This window comes from Ranitomeya imitator, chromosome 1 (assembly GCF_032444005.1).
Source record: "Ranitomeya imitator isolate aRanImi1 chromosome 1, aRanImi1.pri, whole genome shotgun sequence".
Classification (NCBI taxonomy): Eukaryota; Metazoa; Chordata; class Amphibia; order Anura; family Dendrobatidae; genus Ranitomeya; species Ranitomeya imitator.
The window spans coordinates 349,444,893-349,464,997 of record NC_091282.1 but is presented as its reverse complement, the minus strand read 5'-3'; the positions used below and the strand labels follow the sequence as shown (position 1 = coordinate 349,464,997).

General features: G+C 43.9%; 2 protein-coding genes across 9 annotated transcripts in view; one reads left to right on the top strand and one right to left on the bottom strand.

The window, feature by feature from the left end:
• Positions 1–4,302, bottom strand: part of CCDC157 (coiled-coil domain containing 157) — a 116,676-nt gene extending 112,374 nt beyond the window's left edge. For 2 of the 7 annotated variants that reach the window (XR_011319594.1, XM_069760154.1), the window contains exon 1: positions 1,658–1,818. The gene's annotated coding sequence lies outside the window, so the exon portion shown is untranslated. Of the gene's footprint in view, positions 1–1,657; positions 1,819–4,176 lie in introns of those variants that run through there. The other 5 variants (XR_011319606.1, XM_069760160.1, XM_069760169.1 and 2 more) reach the window with 5 other exon arrangements.
• SF3A1 (splicing factor 3a subunit 1) overlaps positions 2,070–20,105 on the top strand; it is a 61,199-nt gene continuing 43,163 nt past the window's right edge. Inside the window, exon 1 of one of the 2 annotated variants that reach the window (XM_069760148.1) lies at positions 2,070–2,223. In XM_069760148.1, coding sequence (XP_069616249.1) covers positions 2,170–2,223 — 54 coding nt within the window. In that variant the 5' untranslated portion in view covers positions 2,070–2,169. The remainder of the gene's footprint in view (positions 2,224–20,105) is intronic. The other variant, XM_069760149.1, reaches the window with a different exon arrangement.

The following is a 20,105-nucleotide window of genomic DNA, read 5'->3' as shown; positions in this document are numbered from 1 at the left end:
TTTTCATTTTTCTCATGCCACTTTGCATTAATTCCTGTAAAGCACCTGAAGGGTTAATAAACTACCTGACTGCAGTTTTCAATATGTCTGGGGGTGCTGTTTTTAAAACGGTATAACTTGTGGGGGTTTCCCTATATATAGGACCCCCAAATTCTTTTCAAACATGGATAGGTCCCTAAAAAAATACATTTTGCAAATTTCCTTGAAAAACATTTAAATTGTTGCTACATTTTTAAACCTCCTAAAATGCTAACAAAATAAAATAACATTTTGCAAATGGTGCTGATGTAAAGCAGACGTGTGGGAAATGTTATTTATTAATGATTTGCTGTGGTATGACTATCGGGATTAAAGGGATAATCATTCAAAGTTTGAAAATTGCTAATTTTTTACCATTTTTTTTAAATTTCTGATATTTTTTATAAATAAACACAAAGCATATCAACCTAAATTTACCATTATCATAAAGTATAATGTGTCACGAAAAAACAATCTCAAAATCACTGGGTTTTGTTGAAGTGTTCCAGAGTTATTACCACATAAAGTGACACTGGTCAGATTTCAAAAATTTGGCTCGGTCACTAAGGGGTTAAACTTCTTGATGACACTGCGCATGGTAGACACAGGAACATTCAGGTCTTTGGAGATGGACTTGTAGCCTTGAGATTGCTCATGCTTCCTCACAATTTGGTTTCTCAAGTCCTCAGATAGTTCTTTGGTCTTCTTTCTTTTCTCCATGCTCAATGTGGTACACACAAGGACACAGGACAGAGGTTGAGTCAACTTTAATCCATGTCAACTGGCTGCAAGTGTGATTTAGTTATTGCCAACACCTGTTAGGTGCCACAGGTAAGTTACAGGTGCTGTTAATTACACAAATTAGAGAAGCATCACATGATTTTTCGAACAGTGCCAATACTTTTGTCCGTCCCCTTTTTTATGTTTGGTGTGGAATTATATCCAATTTGGCTTTAGGACAATTCTTTTTGTGTTTTTTCATTTAAGACAAATTAAATGAAGATAATAATACCAAATAATTTGTGTTTGCAATCATTTTCAGGAAGAAACTGAGTATTATCTGACAGAATTGCAGGGGTGTCAATACTTTTGGCCATGGCTGTATATATTTATTGTTGCGATCCTTATGGTGTGCGCCCTCTCCTTGTCACCACACACCCACGTGTGTCATTAATAACGATATCTTATTTATCCATCACATCTTGTACTTTGGGCCATTATTTCTGTTTTTTGTCGTATTGGTTTGTTACCTCGCCAGATTGGCCTGCCCTATATACCCAGCAGGCGTGCTGCGTGCATATACCTACAGTGCCCTGCACGGGTGATAGTATGTCTGTACATGTGTGCCGGCTGCTTGTTCGCTACCTCATACCATATGACTATTGTCACATGGATTTTCAGAGTCAGTACACCAGCCTCACCAAGCCTAAGCTCGATGTGTATCATGTAATCTGGTGGAGACAAATCTACAGAACTGTATAAGTAAGCAGAAAGGCGCTGACGATAAAGTCCATTGTGCCCCAATATTAACAGATGTGGGTGAATCCCGACAACTGGCAGGCATCGCCCCACGGAAGCCGGCAGGGGTCAGACAGCAGTGCGCCCGCCGAGGATGAGCACGCACACAGCCCACACTTACACTGGGAAGACGCAGCACACAGCCCCGACTAATAGGTGACAGCGCACTCCATGTCGCGGGTGGAACCATGCGACATAAATCGGCACGACAGTTGGGAACGAAGACTTCTAGTCCATCCGTAAACCACATCCATTACCATGACAACGACGCCCTGAGAGGATAGCGTGCGCATGCGCATATCGCGTCTGCACGCTGCTGCTTGGAACGTTCCATTTTCATAGAAGATGGAGTGATATCGCCTTGCTGTAAACTCTTTATATACAATCTTATGAGATCGGTTTACTGAGCGCAACCACATAGATAGGTACACGTAGTCTAGCAGTCTGTTTATATGTCGATTAGGAACGTTTTTTTTCTTTGCTACTCCTGGTAGCTTCATAGTGGTACAGTCTACTGCCCTTCCCCCATTCCTGCTCTCTTCCAGCTTCTATCGCGCATGCGTCGCCGCCATTTTGGTGTTTTCAGTTGGACTTTTCCGCCTGCAGTGCACACCGGGAGAGGAGGACGACAACATGCCGGCGGGACCCGTACAGCTGCTAGCGCCCCAGCCGCCGGATGGCGGACAGGTATATGAGCTTTGTATAACGGTTAGCATTTATGGTGGCAGTCAGTGCAGCCTCGGTGTTTCCATACGGCTTGCAAGAGGCCACGCGTGCGCAGTATGTGAGTAGTGCACTGCGTCACATGTGATATACCTAAAGGCTCGTTCGGACTAGTGTATTATGTCTATGTGCGGCACTGATACCACACGGACAGCACAAGTCGTGTGATGGTGCCCACGGATGGACGGGATAGGCACAAGGGCTGTGTAGTTGGTATAAAATGGACTGATTCCTAAAATATATAATATATTGGGTTCATTGCAGATTGTACTGTACATCTTCTCATAAGGCTACTTTCACACAAGCGTTAACTGCAATCTGTCACAATGCGTCGTTTTGCAGAAAAAACGCATCCTGCAAAAGTGCTTGCAGGATGCGTTTTTTCCCCATAGACTTGTATTGATGACGCATTGTGACGGATTGCCACATGTCGCATCCATCGTGCGACGGATGCGTCGTGCTTTGGCGGGCCGTCGGGAGCAAAAAACGCTACATGTAACGTTTTTTGCTCCTGGCGGACCGCTTTTTCCGACCGCGCATGCGTGGCTGGAACTCCACCCCCACATCCCCGCACCTCACAATGGGGCAGCGGATGCGCTGGAAAAATGCATCCGCTGCCTCCGTTGTGCAGTGTGTTAAACGCTAGCGTCGGAATCTCTGCCCGACTCATTGCGACGGGGAGATTCCGACGCTAGTGTGAAAGTAGCCTAACTTGGGAAAGTTATGAACTGTCCTATAAATGTCTGCTCTGTTCCTGGTCTCGGCTTTTAGGTGAGTTGAATCTGTGCTGCACTTTATGTACATGCTCAGTAGTGACCAGTGCTGTGGGGTCGGAGGTTTAGGTGAGATGAATCTGTGCTGCACTTTATGCACATGCTCAGTAGTGACCAGTGCTGTGGGGTCAGAGGTTTAGGTGAGATGAATCTGTGCTGCACTTTATGTACATGCTCAGTAGTAACCAGTGCTGAGGGGTCGGAGGTTTAGGTGAGATGAATCTATGTTGCACTTTATGCACATGCTCAGTAGTGACCAGTGCTGTGGGGTCAGAGGTTTAGGTGAGATTAATCTGTGCTGCACTTTATGTACATGCTCAGTAGTGACCAGTGCTGTGGAGTCGGAGGTTTAGGTGAGATGAATCTGTGCTGCACTTTATGTACATGCTCAGTAGTAACCAGTGCTGAGGGGTCGGAGGTTTAGGGGAGATGAATCTGTGCTGCACTTTATGTACACGCTCAGTAGTGACCAGTGCTGTGGAGTCAGAGGTTTAGGTGAGATGAATCTGTGCTGCACTTTATGTACATGCTCAGTAGTGTCCAGTGCTGTGGGGTCGAAGTTGGAGGTTTAGGTGAGATGAATCTGTGCTGCACTTTATGTACATGCTCAGTAGTGACCAGTGCTGTGGGGTCGGAGGGTTAGGTGAGATGAATCTGTGCTGCACTTTATGTACATGCTCAGTAGTGAGGCAGTGTTGTGGGGTCCGAGTTGTGGTGTCAGGGAAATTGAGGAGTCAGTCAGTGGTTTGTCTTCCAGACTTCACAGCCCTAATAGGCACACTATCATACAGATCACAATATTCTTATTATTATAGTGCCATTTATTCCATGGTGCTTTACATGTGAAAAGGGATAAACATAACAAAAACAAATAAAATAATCTTTAATATAAAAGTAAATACAACAGAATGGAAAAGGTTATTTCCAGTTCACCACCTGACAGTACCATTGGAAGATGTCCTTCTTACCCTCAGTGGGACAGGAACAACAAGCGGTTAAAAGGGCCCTCCCCACTCCACCCACCAGTGTTTTTCCTGTCCCACTGTGGATAGGAACGGCAAGCTTTTCCTCCGACGGTGCTATGCAGATGGTGGGGAAAGCCCAACCTTTCCTTTCCCCACCGCAAGTTATCTGCTACTGATACCTGCCATGGGGGGGTCCCTCAGCCTTCCCAGTGTAGCGCTGCTCCTGGGGTTGGGTCCGCTTCCTCCGTACAGGGGGCTCTCAGTCCGGGCGTCTGACTGCTGGGGGGTGAGTGCGGCGGTTGCTTCCAGCTCAGTGACCGATTCCCAGCATGCGGCCGCTTTCTTCTCCGGAGACCGCTTCCATCAGCAGCCATTTCCAGGTCCAGCGGCCGCGTCACATCCGGTCGTGGGGAGTACTGGACGCCAGCAGCAGCGCCGGCCTCAGGAGAGGCCTTGGAGCAAGGTCAGCCTCAGGGATGCGTTAAGGAGGATACAACCGAAAAAAGATGATCGAATGGTCAAATTTCCAAAAAATCAACTGCATAATTTCAAAGCTAATACTCAATCTGCCAGTATCTTGCAGCTCCAGCTGGTGCAAATAGAGAAATCACTTCCTCATATCTAGCTATCACTCTCCAGCAAGGACCGGAGAAACCGGTTAGCTATATTACCTGCTGTTGTAGAGAGTGGGAGTGCAGCTGCAGTCTGGGAGAATGCGTCCGCCCCGACGCGCGTTTCGGACCTTATCCCTTTTTGAAGGGGCCTCTTGATATGAGGAAGTGATTTCTCTATTTGCACCAGCTGGAGCTGAAAGAAACTGGCAGATTGGGTATTGGCTTTGAAATTATGCAGTTGCTATAACTGGTAGTGGTCCATACAAGGACTAAATTAAATATGTGCATATATATCGCGTAGTTCTGCTGCTTTGTCGGGTGATGACGTCGGTCACTTATGTATCACACAGAGCGGATGTATTGTTCCATTGTCACCCTCTGTCCCAATTTGGTGTGATGTAATTTTAATGTTTGTTAATAAAGTTTATATTGATTTTTTGGAAATGTGACCATTCGATCATCTTTTTTCGGATGTATTGTAGAGTTTATGATGATGGGTCTAGTAGTCCTAACAGACACATGATATGGGTTAATATGTGGCAGGTAATTTGGATCATGCGTCTGTGTCATTTTTGCTTCATATGCGTTAAGGAGGGCAGGATCAACCAGGTAAAACCTCTATAAACATTATAGGGGGGTCTATATGCCGCCGGCCATCCTGACAAGGACCACTCGGCTAAGCTATCTCCGCTATGGAAGAGACAGCCAGACCTGAGGGGACAGATCAACTACAGGGGCACGTGAGTGGGGTAATCAAAGCCATACCACAATGCTTCTCACCAATACTTCCCTATGTACACTGGTTTCTCTTCCCTGAAAATTGGTGAATGCCACTATGCAAGTCGTGCACATCTAAAATTGTGGGTGACGAACAGACTGCGTTTTTAACCAGTATGAGAACAATGATCCGTCAGGAGGTTCAGGCATCCATCTCAAGCCTGAATCTTCCCCAGACAAGTCAGACAGAACCGCAAACATCACGGAAAAGACCAATAGAGTCTAGGCCTTCTTCCGAGGAAGAGGAGTCGGAAAAATCACACCAGGAAGGGAGAGACGAATCGTTGGGTAGAGGGAAAAGATATCTGTTCTCGGCGGCAGATACAGATGAACTTCTTCATGCAGTTCGTAACACCATGCAGTTCGTAACACCATGCAGTTACAGGACACGCCAGAGGAAACCTCGATTCAGGATGAAATGTTTGTTTAGGTAACGTTCACATTTGAGCGCAGCGTCGGCGACGCAACCAACAACGCAGCGTTTTGCGACGCATGCGTTGTCATAAGATCGTACAGAGCAGGAATTTCGGCGCAGGGAAAACGCTACAAGTAGCGTCCTCTGCGCCCTGTCTGTGCCTCAATATGACGCATGTGTCGTAAAACGCAATACAACGTATACCAGCGCATGTCCATGCGCCCCCATGTTAAAGATAGGGGCGCATGACGCATGCGTCGGTATGCGTTGACGATGCTGCGCACAACAACACAAAGGTGAACGTAGCCTTACATGCTCAGGTCACAAAAGTATTTCCAGTCAACAATCATGTTCGTTCCATGATTTTGGAAGAATGGCAGGAAGCGGAGAAGAGACTAGTAGTGCCTAGAGACTTCAGACTCCGTTTACCTTATAATCCAGAGGATATTAAAGTGTGGGATGAAGTTCCCAAGATTGATGTTCCATTGGCAAAGGTGGCAATGAAGACCTCAATCCCATTTGAAGATTCCTCCGCTTTAACCCCTTCATGAACCAGCCTATTTTGACCTTAAACACCTGGCCGTTTTTTGTAATTCTAACCAGTGTCCCTTTTATGAGGTAATAACTCGGGAACGCTTCAACGAATCCTAGCGGTTCTGAGATTGTTTTTTCGTGACATATTGGGCTTCATGTTAGTGGTAAATTTAGGTCAATAATTTTTGCGTTTATTTGTGAAAAAAATGGAAATTTGGCTAAAATTTTGAAAATTTTGCAATTTTCAAATTTTGAATTTTTATTCTGTTAAACCAGAGTTATGTGACACAAAATAGTTAATAAATAACATTTCCCACATGTCTACTTTACATCAGCACAATTTTGGAAACAAATTTTTTTTTTTGTTATGAAGTTATAAGAGTTAAAATTTGACCAGCGATTTCTCATTTTTTACAGCAAAATTTACAAAACCATTTTTTTAGGGGCCACCTCACATTTGAAGTCAGTTTGAGGGGTCTATATGGCTGAAAATACCCAAAATTGACACCATTCTAAAAACTGCACTCCTCAAGGTGCTCAAAACCACATTCAAGAAGTTTATTAACCCTTCAGGTGCTTCACAGCAGCAGAAGCAACATGGAAGGAAAAAATGAACATTTAACTTTTTAGTCACAAAAATGATCTTTCAGCAACAATTTTTTTATTTTCCCAAGGGTAAAAAGAGAAACTGGACACCAAAAGTTATTGTACAATTTGTCCTGAGTACACCGATACCCCATATGTGGGGGGGAACCACTGTTTGGGCGCAGGGCTCGGAAGGGAAGGGGCGCCATTTGATTTTTTTCAATGAAAAATTGACTCCAATCTTTAGCGGACACCATGTCTCATTTGGAGAGCCCATGTGTGCCTAAACATTGGAGCTCCCCCACAAGTGAACCCATTTTGGAAACTAGACCCCCCCAAGGAGCTTATCTAGATGCATAGTGAGCACGTTGAACCCCCAGGTGCTTCACAAATTGATCCGTAAAAATGAAAAAGTACTTTGTTTTCACAAAAAATTTCTTTTAGCCTCAAGTTTTTCATTTTCACATGCGTAACAGGATAAAATGGATCCTAAAATGTGTTGGGCAATTTCTCCTGAGTACACCGATACCTCATATGTGGTCACAAACCACTGTTTGTGCACACGGCAAGGCTCGGAATGGAAGGAGCGCCATTTGACTTTTTGAATGAAAAATTAGCTTCAATCGTTAGCTGACACCATGTCGCGTTTGGAGAGCCCCTGTTTGCCTAAACATTGGAGCTTCCCCACATGTGACCCCATTTTGGAAACTAGACCTCCTAAGGAACTAATCTAGATGTGCCGTGACCACTTTAAACGCTCAAGTGCTTCACAGAAGTTTATAACGCAGAGCCGTGAAAATAAAAAATCATTTTTCTTTCCTCAAAAATGATGTTTTAGCAAGCAATTTTTTTATTTTTACAAGGGTAACAGGAGAAATTGGAACCCAATAATTGTTTCCCAGTTTGTCCTGAGTATGCTGGTACCCCATATGTGGGGGTAAACCACTGTTTGGGCGCACGTCAGGGCTCGGAAGGGAGGGAGCACCATTTGACTTTTTGAATGCAAGATTGACTGGAATCAATGGTGGCGCCATGTTGCGTTTGGAGACCCCTGATGTGTCGTAACAGTGGAAACCCCTCAATTCTAACCCCAACACATCCCTAACCCTAATCTCAACTGTAGCTATAACCCTAATCACAACCCTAACCCCAACACACCCCTAACCAGGGTGGATTTGATTTAAATCTAACTAATTTAAATCACGATTTAACCCCTTCCCAACCTTTGACGCATACGCTGCGTCATGAAAGTCGGTGCCATTCCGACCCATGACGCAGCATATGCGTCATGGAAAGATCGCGTCCCTGCAGATCGGGTGAAAGGGTTAACTCCCATTTCACCCGATCTGCAGGGACAGGGGGAGTGGTAGTTTAGCTCAGGGGGTTGGCTTCACCCCCCCCCCGTGGCTACGATCGCTCTGATTGGCAGTTTCACTTTCAACAGCCAATCAGAGCGATTTGTAATATTTCACCTAAAAAACTGGTGAAATATTACAATCCAGCCATGCCCGATGCTGCAATATCATCGGCCATGGCTGGAAACACTTATGTGCACCCACCCCACCCCACCGATCGCCCTCTCAGCCCCCCGATCTGTGGTCCGCTCCCCTCCTTCCTGTGCTCCGCTCCCCCGTCCTCCTGTCCGCTCCCCCCGTGCTCCGCTCCCCCCCCCCCCCCGCACAGCGATCCCCCACCCCGTGTTCCGATCCACCCCCCCGGTGCTCCGGTACACCCCCCCCCCCCCCCCCGTGCTCCGACGCGCCCCTCCCCCCCCCTTATACTTACCTAGCCTCCCGGGGTACGTCCGTCTTCTTTCCTGGGCGCCGCCATCTTCCAAAATGGCGGGCGCATGTGCAGTGCGCCCGCCGAATCGGTCGGCAGATTCGTTCCAGAGTGCATTTTGATCACTGAGATAGGTTATATCTCAGTGCTCAAAATAATAAAAATAGTAAATGACTAAACCCCCCCCCCCCCCTTTGTCACCCCCATAGGTAGGGACAATAAAAAAAATAAAGAATTTTTTTCTTTCCACTAAGGTTGGGGTTAGGGTTAGGGGTAGGGTTAGCGGTAGGGTTAGGGTTCGGGATGTGCACACGTATTCTGGTCCTCTGCGGATTTTTCCGCAGAGGATTTGATAAATCCGCAGTGCTAAACTGCTGTGGATTTGTCGCGGATTTACCGCGGTTTTTCTGCGCATTTCACTGCGGTTTTACAACTGCGATTTTCTATTGGGGCAGTTGTAAAACCGCTGCGGAATCCGCAGAAAGAAGTGACATGCTGCTGAATGTAAACTACTGCGTTTCCGTGCAGTTTTTCTGCAGCATGTGTACAGCGATTTTTGGTTCCCATAGGTTTACATTGAACTGTAAACTCATGGGAAACTGCTGCGGATCCGCAGCGTTTTTCGCAGCGTGTGCACATACCTTTAGAATTAGGCTATGTGCACACGGTGCGGATTTGGCTGCGGATCCGCAGCAGTGTTCCATCAGGTTTACAGTACCATGTAAACATATGGAAAACCAAATCCGCTGTGCCCATGGTGCGGAAAATACCACGCGGGAACGCTGCGTTGTATTTTCCGCAGCATGTCAATTCTTTGTGCGGATTCCGCAGCGTTTTACACCTGTTCCTCAATAGGAATCCGCAGGTGAAATCCGCACAAAAAACACTGGCAATCCGTGGTAAATCCGCAGGTAAAACGCAGTGCCTTTTACCCGCGGATTTTTCAAAAATGGTGCTGAAAAATCTCATACGAATCCGCAACGTTGGCACATAGCCTTAGGGTTGTGGTTAAGGGTGTGTTGGGGTTAGGGTTAGGGGTGTGTTGGGGTTAGGGGTGTGTTGGGGTTAGGGTTGTGATTAGGGTTACGGCTACAGTTGGGATAAGGTTTAGGGGTGTGTTGGAGTTAGAATTGAGGGGTTTCCACTGTTTAGGCACATCAGGGGGTCTCCAAACGCAACATGGCGCCACCATTGATTCCAGCCAATCTTGTATTCAAAAAGTCAAATGGTGCTCCCTCACTTCCGAGCCCCGACATGTGCCCAAACAGTGGTTTACCCCCACATATGGGGTACCAGCATACTCAGGACAAACTGCGCAACAATTACTGGGGTCCAATTTCTCCTGTTACCCTTGAGAAAATAAAAAATTGCTTGCTAAAACATCATTTTTGAGGAAAGAAAAATGATTTTTTATTTTCACGGCTCTGCGTTGTAAACGTCTGTGAAGCACTTGGGGGTTCAAAGTGCTCACCACATATCTAGATAAGTTCCTTTGGGGGTCTAGTTTCCAAAATGGGGTCACTTGTGGGGGGTTTCTACTGTTTAAGCACACCAGGGGCTCTGCAAACGCAACGTGATGTCCGCAGACCATTCCATCAAAGTCTGCATTTCAAAAGTCACTACTTCCCTTCTGAGCCCCGACGTGTGCCCAAACAGTGGTTTACCCCCACACATGGGGTATCAGCGTACTCAGGAGAAACTGGACAACAACTTTTGGTGTCCAATTTCTCCTGTAACCCTTGGGAAAATAAAAAATTCTGGGCTAAAAAATTATTTTTGAGGAAAGAAAACGTATTTATTATTTTCTATTCGCCACGACAGCACCCACTAGAGAGAGGGGATCCGCCCCTAGGAACAGGAAACCTACAGAGAGATAAAAGGGGCGGCCCCCCCTCGCTCCTCAGGAAAAGAAGAGTATCCTCACCTAGAGCTGACACGTCAGCAGAGAGTGGGGAGGTCGACTCTGATGTCTCTCAACTGTCTGATTCTTCAGGGGAAGAAGACTTTGTTTGCTCTCCAACTGAAGGCATAAACAACTTGGTTAAATCGGTGAGAAATACGATGGGGGTATCTGAGTCAAAAGAACCCCAAACACCACAGGAAATCATGTTTGCTGGTCTTTCCCAACGGAAAGGCCACGTGTTTCCAATAAACCAGGCCATAAAGGACCTCGTTAAGAAGGAATGGGGTAAAGGTCAAAAAGGGTTGGTACCAATACCCTGTAAGAGGCGCTACCCCTTTGATGACGAAGATTTGAGTACATGGACCAAAATACCAAAGGTCGATGCTGCAGTTGCATCTACATCTCGCCGGTTCTCCTTGCCCGTGGAAGATGCAGGTTCCTTATCAGATCCCATGGACCGAAAATCAGATGCGCTCCTTAAAAAATCGTGGGAGGCCTGTGTCACGGCATTCAAACCGGCAATTGCAGCCACATGTACTGGCAGGTCAATGTTAGTCTGGCTGGATCAGCTGGAGCAAAATATTAAAAATGGTGTATCCAGGGAGAAGTTACGAGCATCTATCCCTTTGATCAAAGGTGCGGCTGCCTTTATATCGGATGCCTCTTTTGACTCCCTACGACTGGCGGCCAGAACAGCTAATATCTCCAATACGGCTAGGCGGGCTTTATGGCTAAAAAACTGGAAAGGAGATGCCCAATCTAGATCCAAATTATGTGCCATACCCTGTCAGGGTGAGTACCTGTTTAGAACAGTCCTTGACGATATACTCACGAAGGCAGGTGAAAGGAAAAAAGGATTCCCTAATCCCTTTGTTCCATCTTACAGAAGGGCCTTCAGGAAGCCACCATTCGGAAAGAAGGGAGGCTTCAGAGACAGATGGAACAATAAGGATTTTAAACAAAAAGGAAACCTGTTTAATAAACGTCCATTCAAGCCAGCCGACAAATTCCAGTAATTATATTCCTCCAGTGGGTGGAAGATTAAAACAGTTTAGGCAACAATGGGAAGAGATAACAATAAATACTTGGGCCATTAAATTAATATCTTCAGGCCTCACATTAGACTTTATTAGAACTCCACCGGACTCCTTCCTCCTTACCACCTTAAGATCCAGGCCTCAGCAAGAGGCGCTTGAAACAGAGGTTAAAACCCTCCTACGCAAACAAGTCCTAGTGGAAGTCCCATCTTCCCAGATGGGGAGGGGATTTTATTCTCCCTTGTTTCTGATTAGTAAGCCGGATGGCTCTTTCAGAACCATAATTAATTTAAGAAAGCTGAACTCCTTTATAAGGCCTAAAACATTCAAAATGGAATCCATTCGTTCAGCCATAAAGAATCTATTTCCAAACTGTTACATGGTAGTATTGGATCTTAAGGATGCTTACTATCATATTCCTATACATCATTTATTCCAGCAGTTCCTTCGGGTAGCAGTCTGTATAGAGGGACAAATTCGTCATCTACAATATAAGGCGATGCCCTTCGGATTATCCATGGCCCCAAGGGTTTTCACAAAATTGCTATTGGAAGTTATGTCTTTCCTAAGAGTAAAAGATACTTTAGTCATTCCATATCTAGATGACCTATTGATTGTGGGTAAAGACCCCCTACAGTGTGAGCAGAGGTTACGGGAAGTAGTGATTTCCTTACAATCCCTGGGGTGGCTGGTTAATTGGGAAAAATCTAGACTTCAGCCTGTTAAGTGTCAGAAATTCCTGGGGCTCCTTCTAGATTCAGCTGACCAGATTTGTAAGCTGCCTGAGGATAAGAAATTCTCCATAGTTGATAAGGTATCCTTAGCAATAGAAAATCGTAGTATGTCACTCAGACAGAGCATGTCATTACTAGGTTCTCTGACATCGTGTATTCCTGCGGTCCAGTGGGCTCAGGCTCATACTAGGCTTCTACAAAAATTTATATTAGAGGAAGACATCAAGAATAGAGGCTGTCTGGATAGAACAGTTTATCTAACAACGGAAGTATTACACTCCCTTAAGTGGTGGTTAAATCAGAAAAACCTTTCAAGGGGGGTTCTCTGGGTAATTTCCCCCTCTAGTATAGTGACCACAGATGCTGGTCCTAAAGGCTGGGGGGCACATTTTAAGGATCAGTGGGTTCAGGATCTTTGGTCTAGTTCGGAACTGGATAGTTCTTCGAATGTCAAAGAGTTGAGGGCAATATATTATTCCCTACTTCACTTTCTTCCTCAGCTCAGCGGCTCTCACACAAGAGTGTTCTCCGACAACACCACGGCAGTAGCTTACTTAAACCATCAAGGAGGTACGCGGTCGGACAGACTCAGGGAGCTGGCATCAGACATCATGGAATTAGCCGAAGGTCATCTGCTATCACTATCAGCAGTTCACATCAGGGGCACAGACAACTTTCGTGCCGATTTTCTGAGCCGTCACACCCTCCATCAAGGGGAATGGATGCTAAACAGAAAAATTTTCAAAATGATAACAGCGCAATGGGGTGTTCCTCAAATAGACTTGTTTGCCACAAGAGCCAACCGACAGGTCAGGGCTTTTGCCTCTCTAAACAGGGAGGACAAGCCGGACATACTCGATGCCCTCCAAGTACCCTGGACTTTCGACCTGGCATATGCTTTTCCTCCATGGAATCTACTACCTTTGGTAATAAGAAAAATAAGGGAAGAAGGAGCAAGAATTCTATTAATAGCCCCATTCTGGCCCAAAAGGCCATGGTTCTCATGGCTGAGGGCGATGTCAGTGTCGGACCCGTGGATTCTGCCTCAATCCAAGGACCTGCTCTCTCAGGGTCCGTTCCTTCATCCTCAGGCAAAGGGCATGAATTTAACTGCATGGAGTTTGAAAGGCAGTTACTAAATCTCAGGGGGTTTTCTAGTGGGTTAATAGATATTCTGATGAAAAGTAGAAAACCCTCAACTACCAGGATTTATGTTAGAATTTGGAGGAAATTCCTTCAATTCCATACTACACAACTTTCCGTTGATATTCCTATATTTCCAATATTGGAATTTCTACAAAAAGGTCTGGAATTAGGTCTTTCAGTAAGCACTCTGAAAGTACAGGTGTCAGCCTTAGGAGCTCTTTTTAATTTTGATGTAGCAGGTAATAAATGGATATCTCGGTTTATATCTGCCTGTGAGAGATCGAGACCAATTAGCATACCTCGGGTCCCTCAGTGGGATCTATCGATAGTCCTAAATGCATTGACTCAATCACCTTTTGAGCCTCTCCATGCAGCCTCACTAAAAAATATTTCTTTAAAAACGGTATTATTAGTGGCATTAGTTTCTGCCAGAAGAGTAAGTGATCTTCATGCTTTATCTATAGATCCTCCCTTTTTTGTGGTAACATCAGATAGGATACTTTAAAAACAGATCCTTGTTATCTCCCTAAGGTGGCTTCTACCTTTCATAGATCCCAGGAGATCCTGTTACCTACCTTTTATGAGAACCACTCAACTCCAGAAGAAGAAAGACTTCACACCCTAGACGTAAAAAGGACTGTCTTAGCCTATTTAGAGAGAACTAGGGACTGGAGGAAGAGTAGGGCTCTCTTTGTGTCTTTTCAGGGTAAAACCAAGGGTGCCGGAGTCACAAAGAACACATTATCTCGCTGGATCAGAGAGGCAATTATCTTGGCGTATAAGGCTGGAGGGAAAGATCCTCCAATGCATGTGGGAGCGCACTCTACAAGAGCCTTGTCGACTTCCTGGGCAGAAAGGGCAAATGTGCCAATAGACCTTATATGTAAGGCTGCAACTTGGTCTTCACCGAATACCTTCTATAAGCATTATAGATTAGATCTATCCTCTGCTTCTGATCTAACTTTTGGTGTATCGGTCCTTGACTCAGTAAACCCACCCAGTCTATAGTCTCTGCAATTCTCTCTAGTGGGTGCTGTCGTGGCGAATAGAAAATACCGGATTACGTACCGGTAATGCTCTTTTATAGAGCCCACGACAGCACCCGTTCACATCCCTCCCTTTTCTGTATATAGTTGCACATGGTGCTTTTTTGGTGAGGTGTAAATATTAGAAGATATAGTATGAGGTTGTAAATATGTATATATATGTATATACCCGAACCTGTTAACTAAAACCTGGCGGCGGTTCCTCCTATTCTCTGTAAAACAACTGAGGAGCGAGGGGGGGCCGCCCCTTTTATCTCTCTGTAGGTTTCCTGTTCCTAGGGGCGGATCCCCTCTCTCTAGTGGGTGCTGTCGTGGGCTCTATAAAAGAGCATTACCGGTACGTAATCCGGTATTTTCACTGCTCTGTGTTATGAACTTCTGTGAAGCACTTGGGGGTTCAAAGTGCTGACCTCACATCTAGATAAGTTCCTTTCGGGGTCTAGTTTCCAAAATGGGGTCACTTGTGGGGGGTTTCTACTGTTTAGCCACATCAGGGGCTCTGCAAACGCAACGTGACGCCCGCAGAGCATTCCATCATAGTCTGCATTTCAAAACGTCACTACTTCACTTCCGAGCCCCAGCATGTGCCTAAACAGTGGTTTACCCCCACATATGGGGTATCAGCATACTCAGGAGAAACTGGACAACAACTTTTGGGGTCAAATTTCTCCTGTTACCCTTGGGAAAATAAAAAATTGCGGGCTAAAAAATCATTTTTGAGAAAAGAATTTTTTATTTTTTTTATTTTCATGGCTCTGCGTTATAAACTTCTGTGAAGCACTTGAGGGTTCAAAGTGCTCACCACACATCTAGATTAGTTCCTTTGGGGGTCTAGTTTCCAAAATGGGGTCATTTGTGGGGGATCTCCAATGTTTAGGCACACAGGGGCTCTCCAAACGCGACATGGTGTCCGCTAATGATTGGAGCTAATTTTCCATTTAAAAAGCCAAATGGCGTGCCTTCCCTTCTGAGCCCTGCCGTGCGCCCAAACAGTGGTTTACCCCCACATATGGGGTATCTGCGTACTCAGGACAAACTGGACAACAACATTTGTGGTCCAATTTCTCCTATTACCATTGGCAAAATAGGAAATTCCAGGCTAAAAAATCATTGAGAAAAGAAAAATTATTTTTTATTTTCATGGCTCTGCATTATAAACTTCTGTGAAGCACCTGGGGGTTTAAAGTGCTCAGTATGCATCTAGATAAGTTCCTTGGGGGGTCTAGTTTCCAAAATGGGGTCACTTGTGGGGGAGCTCCATTGCATAGGCACACAGGGGCGCTCCAAATGCGACATGGTGTCCGCTAACAATTGGAGCTAATTTTCCATTCAAAAAGTCAAAAGGCGCGCCTTCCCTTCTGAGCCCTGCCTTGTGCCCAAACAGTGGTTTACCCCCACATGTGAGGTATCGGCGTACTCGGGAGAAACTGCTCAACAAATTTTAGGATCCGTTTTATCCTATTGCCCATGTGAAAATGAAAAAATTGAGGCGAAAAGAATTTTTTTTGTGAAAAAAAAGTACTTTTTCATTTTTACGGATCAATTTGTGAAGCACCTGAGGGTTTAAAGTGCTCACTAGGCATCTAGATAAGTTCCTTGGGGGGTCCAGTTTCCAAAATGGGGTCACTTGTGCGGGAGCTCCAATGTTTAAGCACACAGGGTCTCTCCAAACGTGGCAAAAAGTCAAATGGCGCTCCTTCCCTTCCAAGCCCTGCCGTGCGCCCAAACAGTGGTTTACCCCCACATATGAGGTATCAGCGTACTCAGGACAAATTGGACAACAACTTTCGTGGTTCAGTTTCTCTTTTTACCATTGGGAAAATAAAAAAATTGTTGCTGAAAGATCATTTTTGTGACTAAAAAGTTAAATGTTCATTTTTTCCTTCCATGTTGCTTCTGCTGCTGTGAAGCACCTGAAGGGTTAATAAACTTCTGGAATGTGGTTTTGTGCACCTTGAGGGGTGCAGTTTTTAGAATGGTGTCACTTTTGGGTATTTTCAGCTATATAGACCCCTCAAACTGACTTCAAATGTGAGGTGGTCCCTAAAAAAAATGGTTTTGTAAATTTCGTTGTAAAAATGAGAAATCGCTGGTGAAATTTTAACCCTTATAACTTCATAGCAAAAAAAAATTTGTTTCCAAAATTGTGCTGATGTAAAGTAGACGTGTGGGAAATGTTATTTATTAACTATTTTGTGTCACATAACTCTCTGGTTTAACAGAATAAAAATTCAAAATGTGAAAATTGCGAAATTTTCAAAATTTTCGCAAAATTTCCGTTTTTGTCACAAACACAGAATTTATTGACCTAAATTTACCACTAACATGAAGCCCAATATGTCACGAAAAAACAATCTCAGAACCGCTAGGATCCGTTGAAGCGTTCCCGAGTTATTACCTCATAAAGGGACACTGGTCAGAATTGCAAAAAACGGCAAGGTCTTTAAGGTCAAAATAGGCTGGGTCATGAAGGGGTTAAATCACTAGTCAGTAAGGCTTGATTTAAATCAAAGTTTCTACCTAAACTAGTTCATGCTACTTTAACATGCAAGTAGATGAAGATTTTTAGAATCACTTTTTATATTACTTTTTTCTCCCCAGTTTAATGGGTTAATCATTCATATTTGGACACCACTGTTCTGTTGTACTTAGGAAGGAGAAAAATAATCCTGACCTTAATAACAATTTAAATAGATTTATTCAACTGAAACAATAACAACATTACAGCATAAGTTATTTGCTTAAACAAACATCCATGTTGTTTGGCTAAACAAAATATATATATTTTAAGAAACTTAGACTGTCAGCCCAGCCGACACATGAAAAACTTAAATACTACTGTCCCTGCTGTCCTCTGCAGCTCACTTGTCGTCATCTTCATCATCATCATCATCATCATCATCATCTTCTTCTTCTTTGTTCCTATTCATAATCTGGAAAGAAAAACAAGCTTTCCTGCTTTATTGGGTCCCAACCGATTTCTCAATTTAGAATGAATGAGTCCAAAGGAAGAGAATATTCTTTCAACGCCTGCAGAAGAAGCTACTGCTGTTAAAAGTGAAATCATTACTTGAACAGTCTCTAAATCCAAGCGCTTAAGTGACTTCCACCAGTTTACTGGTGTGACCTTCCTTAAAATATCTTCAGCAAACATATATTTCTTGAATGGTTCCCCCTTAGCTCTGAAGTTTATTATAGTTGGCATTAAAGATGGATGATTGCTGGATACCCATGTCATAGCTAACTCCTCTTCCTCAGCACTTAGGTTTTGACCCTGATATTGGATATTGACAATATTTGCCAAAAAATGAGCTGGAGTCAGTGCTTGTCCCATTCGTTTGTTTACTGTTTGTAATTTAATTCTGTCCATGTGTAGTTCTGTTTTTAAGTGTTCACTCAGTTCCTTCCAAATTTCAACAGCATCCGCAATAAAACAGCTATTTTTCTGTATTTTGTTTAAAGCTTGAGAGATGGGTTTCAGGAAGCTCAGCATATGTTCAACATTTCTCTTAAGCCCAATGTTGAGGATTTTGGCCGTGACAGTGCCATCTATTTTATCTCGATTTTCTTCACGAAGTGTCATCAGAATAGGCCAGTTTTTGATATACTGCTCAAAACAGTCCACCACAGAGTTCCATCTAACATCTTGTGGGAGCGTTAGCTTGGTTCCACCCATCCTTTTCAGAGCTGCTGCAGTAAAATGATTATTATGGAAGTATTTAGCAATTTCAACAACATTAGCCTTTATTTCTGGAACACTTAAGTCTTTGGCTAAGAGGTGCAGCAAATGAGCACTGCAACCATATGTTATTAGCAGCTTTGTATTCCCTCCCTGCTCTTCTAAATCTCTTCTCATCTTAGACACGTTTGCAGCATTGTCAGTGATCAAACTGCGTACTAGACATTTGAATTTTTGTTCACATGTCGTTATAGCTTTTACTGCCACTTCTTGTAAGTATTCTGCTGTGTGTGCATTTCCTGACGTATCAGTTGTTTGTGCAAGGAAGACTTTACCTTCTTCTGTTGTTATATAAGCACATACAATAGGATCATTGTGGACATTACTCCATCCATCAATACTTCGGTTAACAATTTTACCCTCCAGAGCTGTTGCACATTGCTCCATTTCTCTGTCATACACTTGATCCAGCAGTTTCTCTGCAACATCAGCTCTGCTGGGTGGACTGTATCCTGGTCTCAGTGACTGAACCATATTAATGAAATGTGGGTTCTCAGTCAGACGGAAAGAAGAGTTCGTTGCATAAATAAACTGGGCAATTTTTTCATCAATCAACTCTTTTTCTAATCTGCTAGTTCTTATCACAAACCTATCTATGGTGGTTCCAGGAGGTAAAGGTTTTTTCTTCCTTTTGGGTGATGGTGATATGTGGCTGTGTGTGTCTGATGATGATGCTGCTGCTAATAAAGCACTATCCTGGATGGATAACTCTGAAACTGTAGAACAGGATGATGGTGATCTTGGAGGTGGATAGTTTCCAGAATCCATGAATTCCCCTAAACAAAAAAAGTCAATGCTGTTATTTTATTGTTTATACAATTTCTGCTTATTGTACACAACACATCACTGCCCCAAAAGGAATATTTGTTTTTCTTCATAACTGTACCAAATGACAGTAACATGCAGTAATAATAAGAAATATAATTTTTCTCACACATGACAGTTCAGTCTTTAGAAATAGGATTCAATAAAAATGTTTACCAACCTGAAGATCCTGCCTGTTCAGAAGTGTTTCTTTGGTCATCTTCATCACCGCACTTCTCATGATGTTGCCTCATTCGCGCCACCAGGCCTTGCATCTCTTTGTTGCATCGTTTGCATTTTGCACGCATGCCTGCCTTACCGATAGGCGAAGGAGCTTCATTAAAATATTCCCAAACTGGGTCTCTTTTACGGCCTGCTGCCATTATAAGGAAATAATGTAATAAACCTCAGATCGTACAGACAAACAGATCCAGACTTGTCTGTCTGTGGCTATGCTGCAGTATTGTGCTCAAAGTTTCACTTTCATTTTCTTGTTTGCTTGCCCTTCCTCCTCCTCACACTTAGATTCACATTCTTCTTGTGTTGTGCAGATCTATTCCACTCCAAACAATCAGAAACATATTGTCTAACTTCTTGGACTTGGCACTGAAGGGGTTGATTCTGTATTCATAGGTTTGTAGAACAATAGGATTAAGGTCTTTTTCTCAACTCTGTTCATGTTGTAACATTTTTGCCAAGAAGAAGAGGCTGGGACCTCTGCGGAGTCAAATTCAGTTTTGAGAACTGCGTAAGTAAAGCGAGCATCTTTGATAATATAGGAGAGAAACTGCCCACTAATCCTACAGAAACCTCTGGAAGAGCATGGCATTGTGAATGTTACACATATACAGCCTTTATTCTACTGAGTTAAACAACTCAGCTTTATCTCATGATGGAAGAACCTTTGGATGGTAAAATATTTTCCTCAAAATGCAGTTTATTATTGAAAAAAATACGATTTAAAAAAAAAAAAAAAAAACATTGATTTTTAT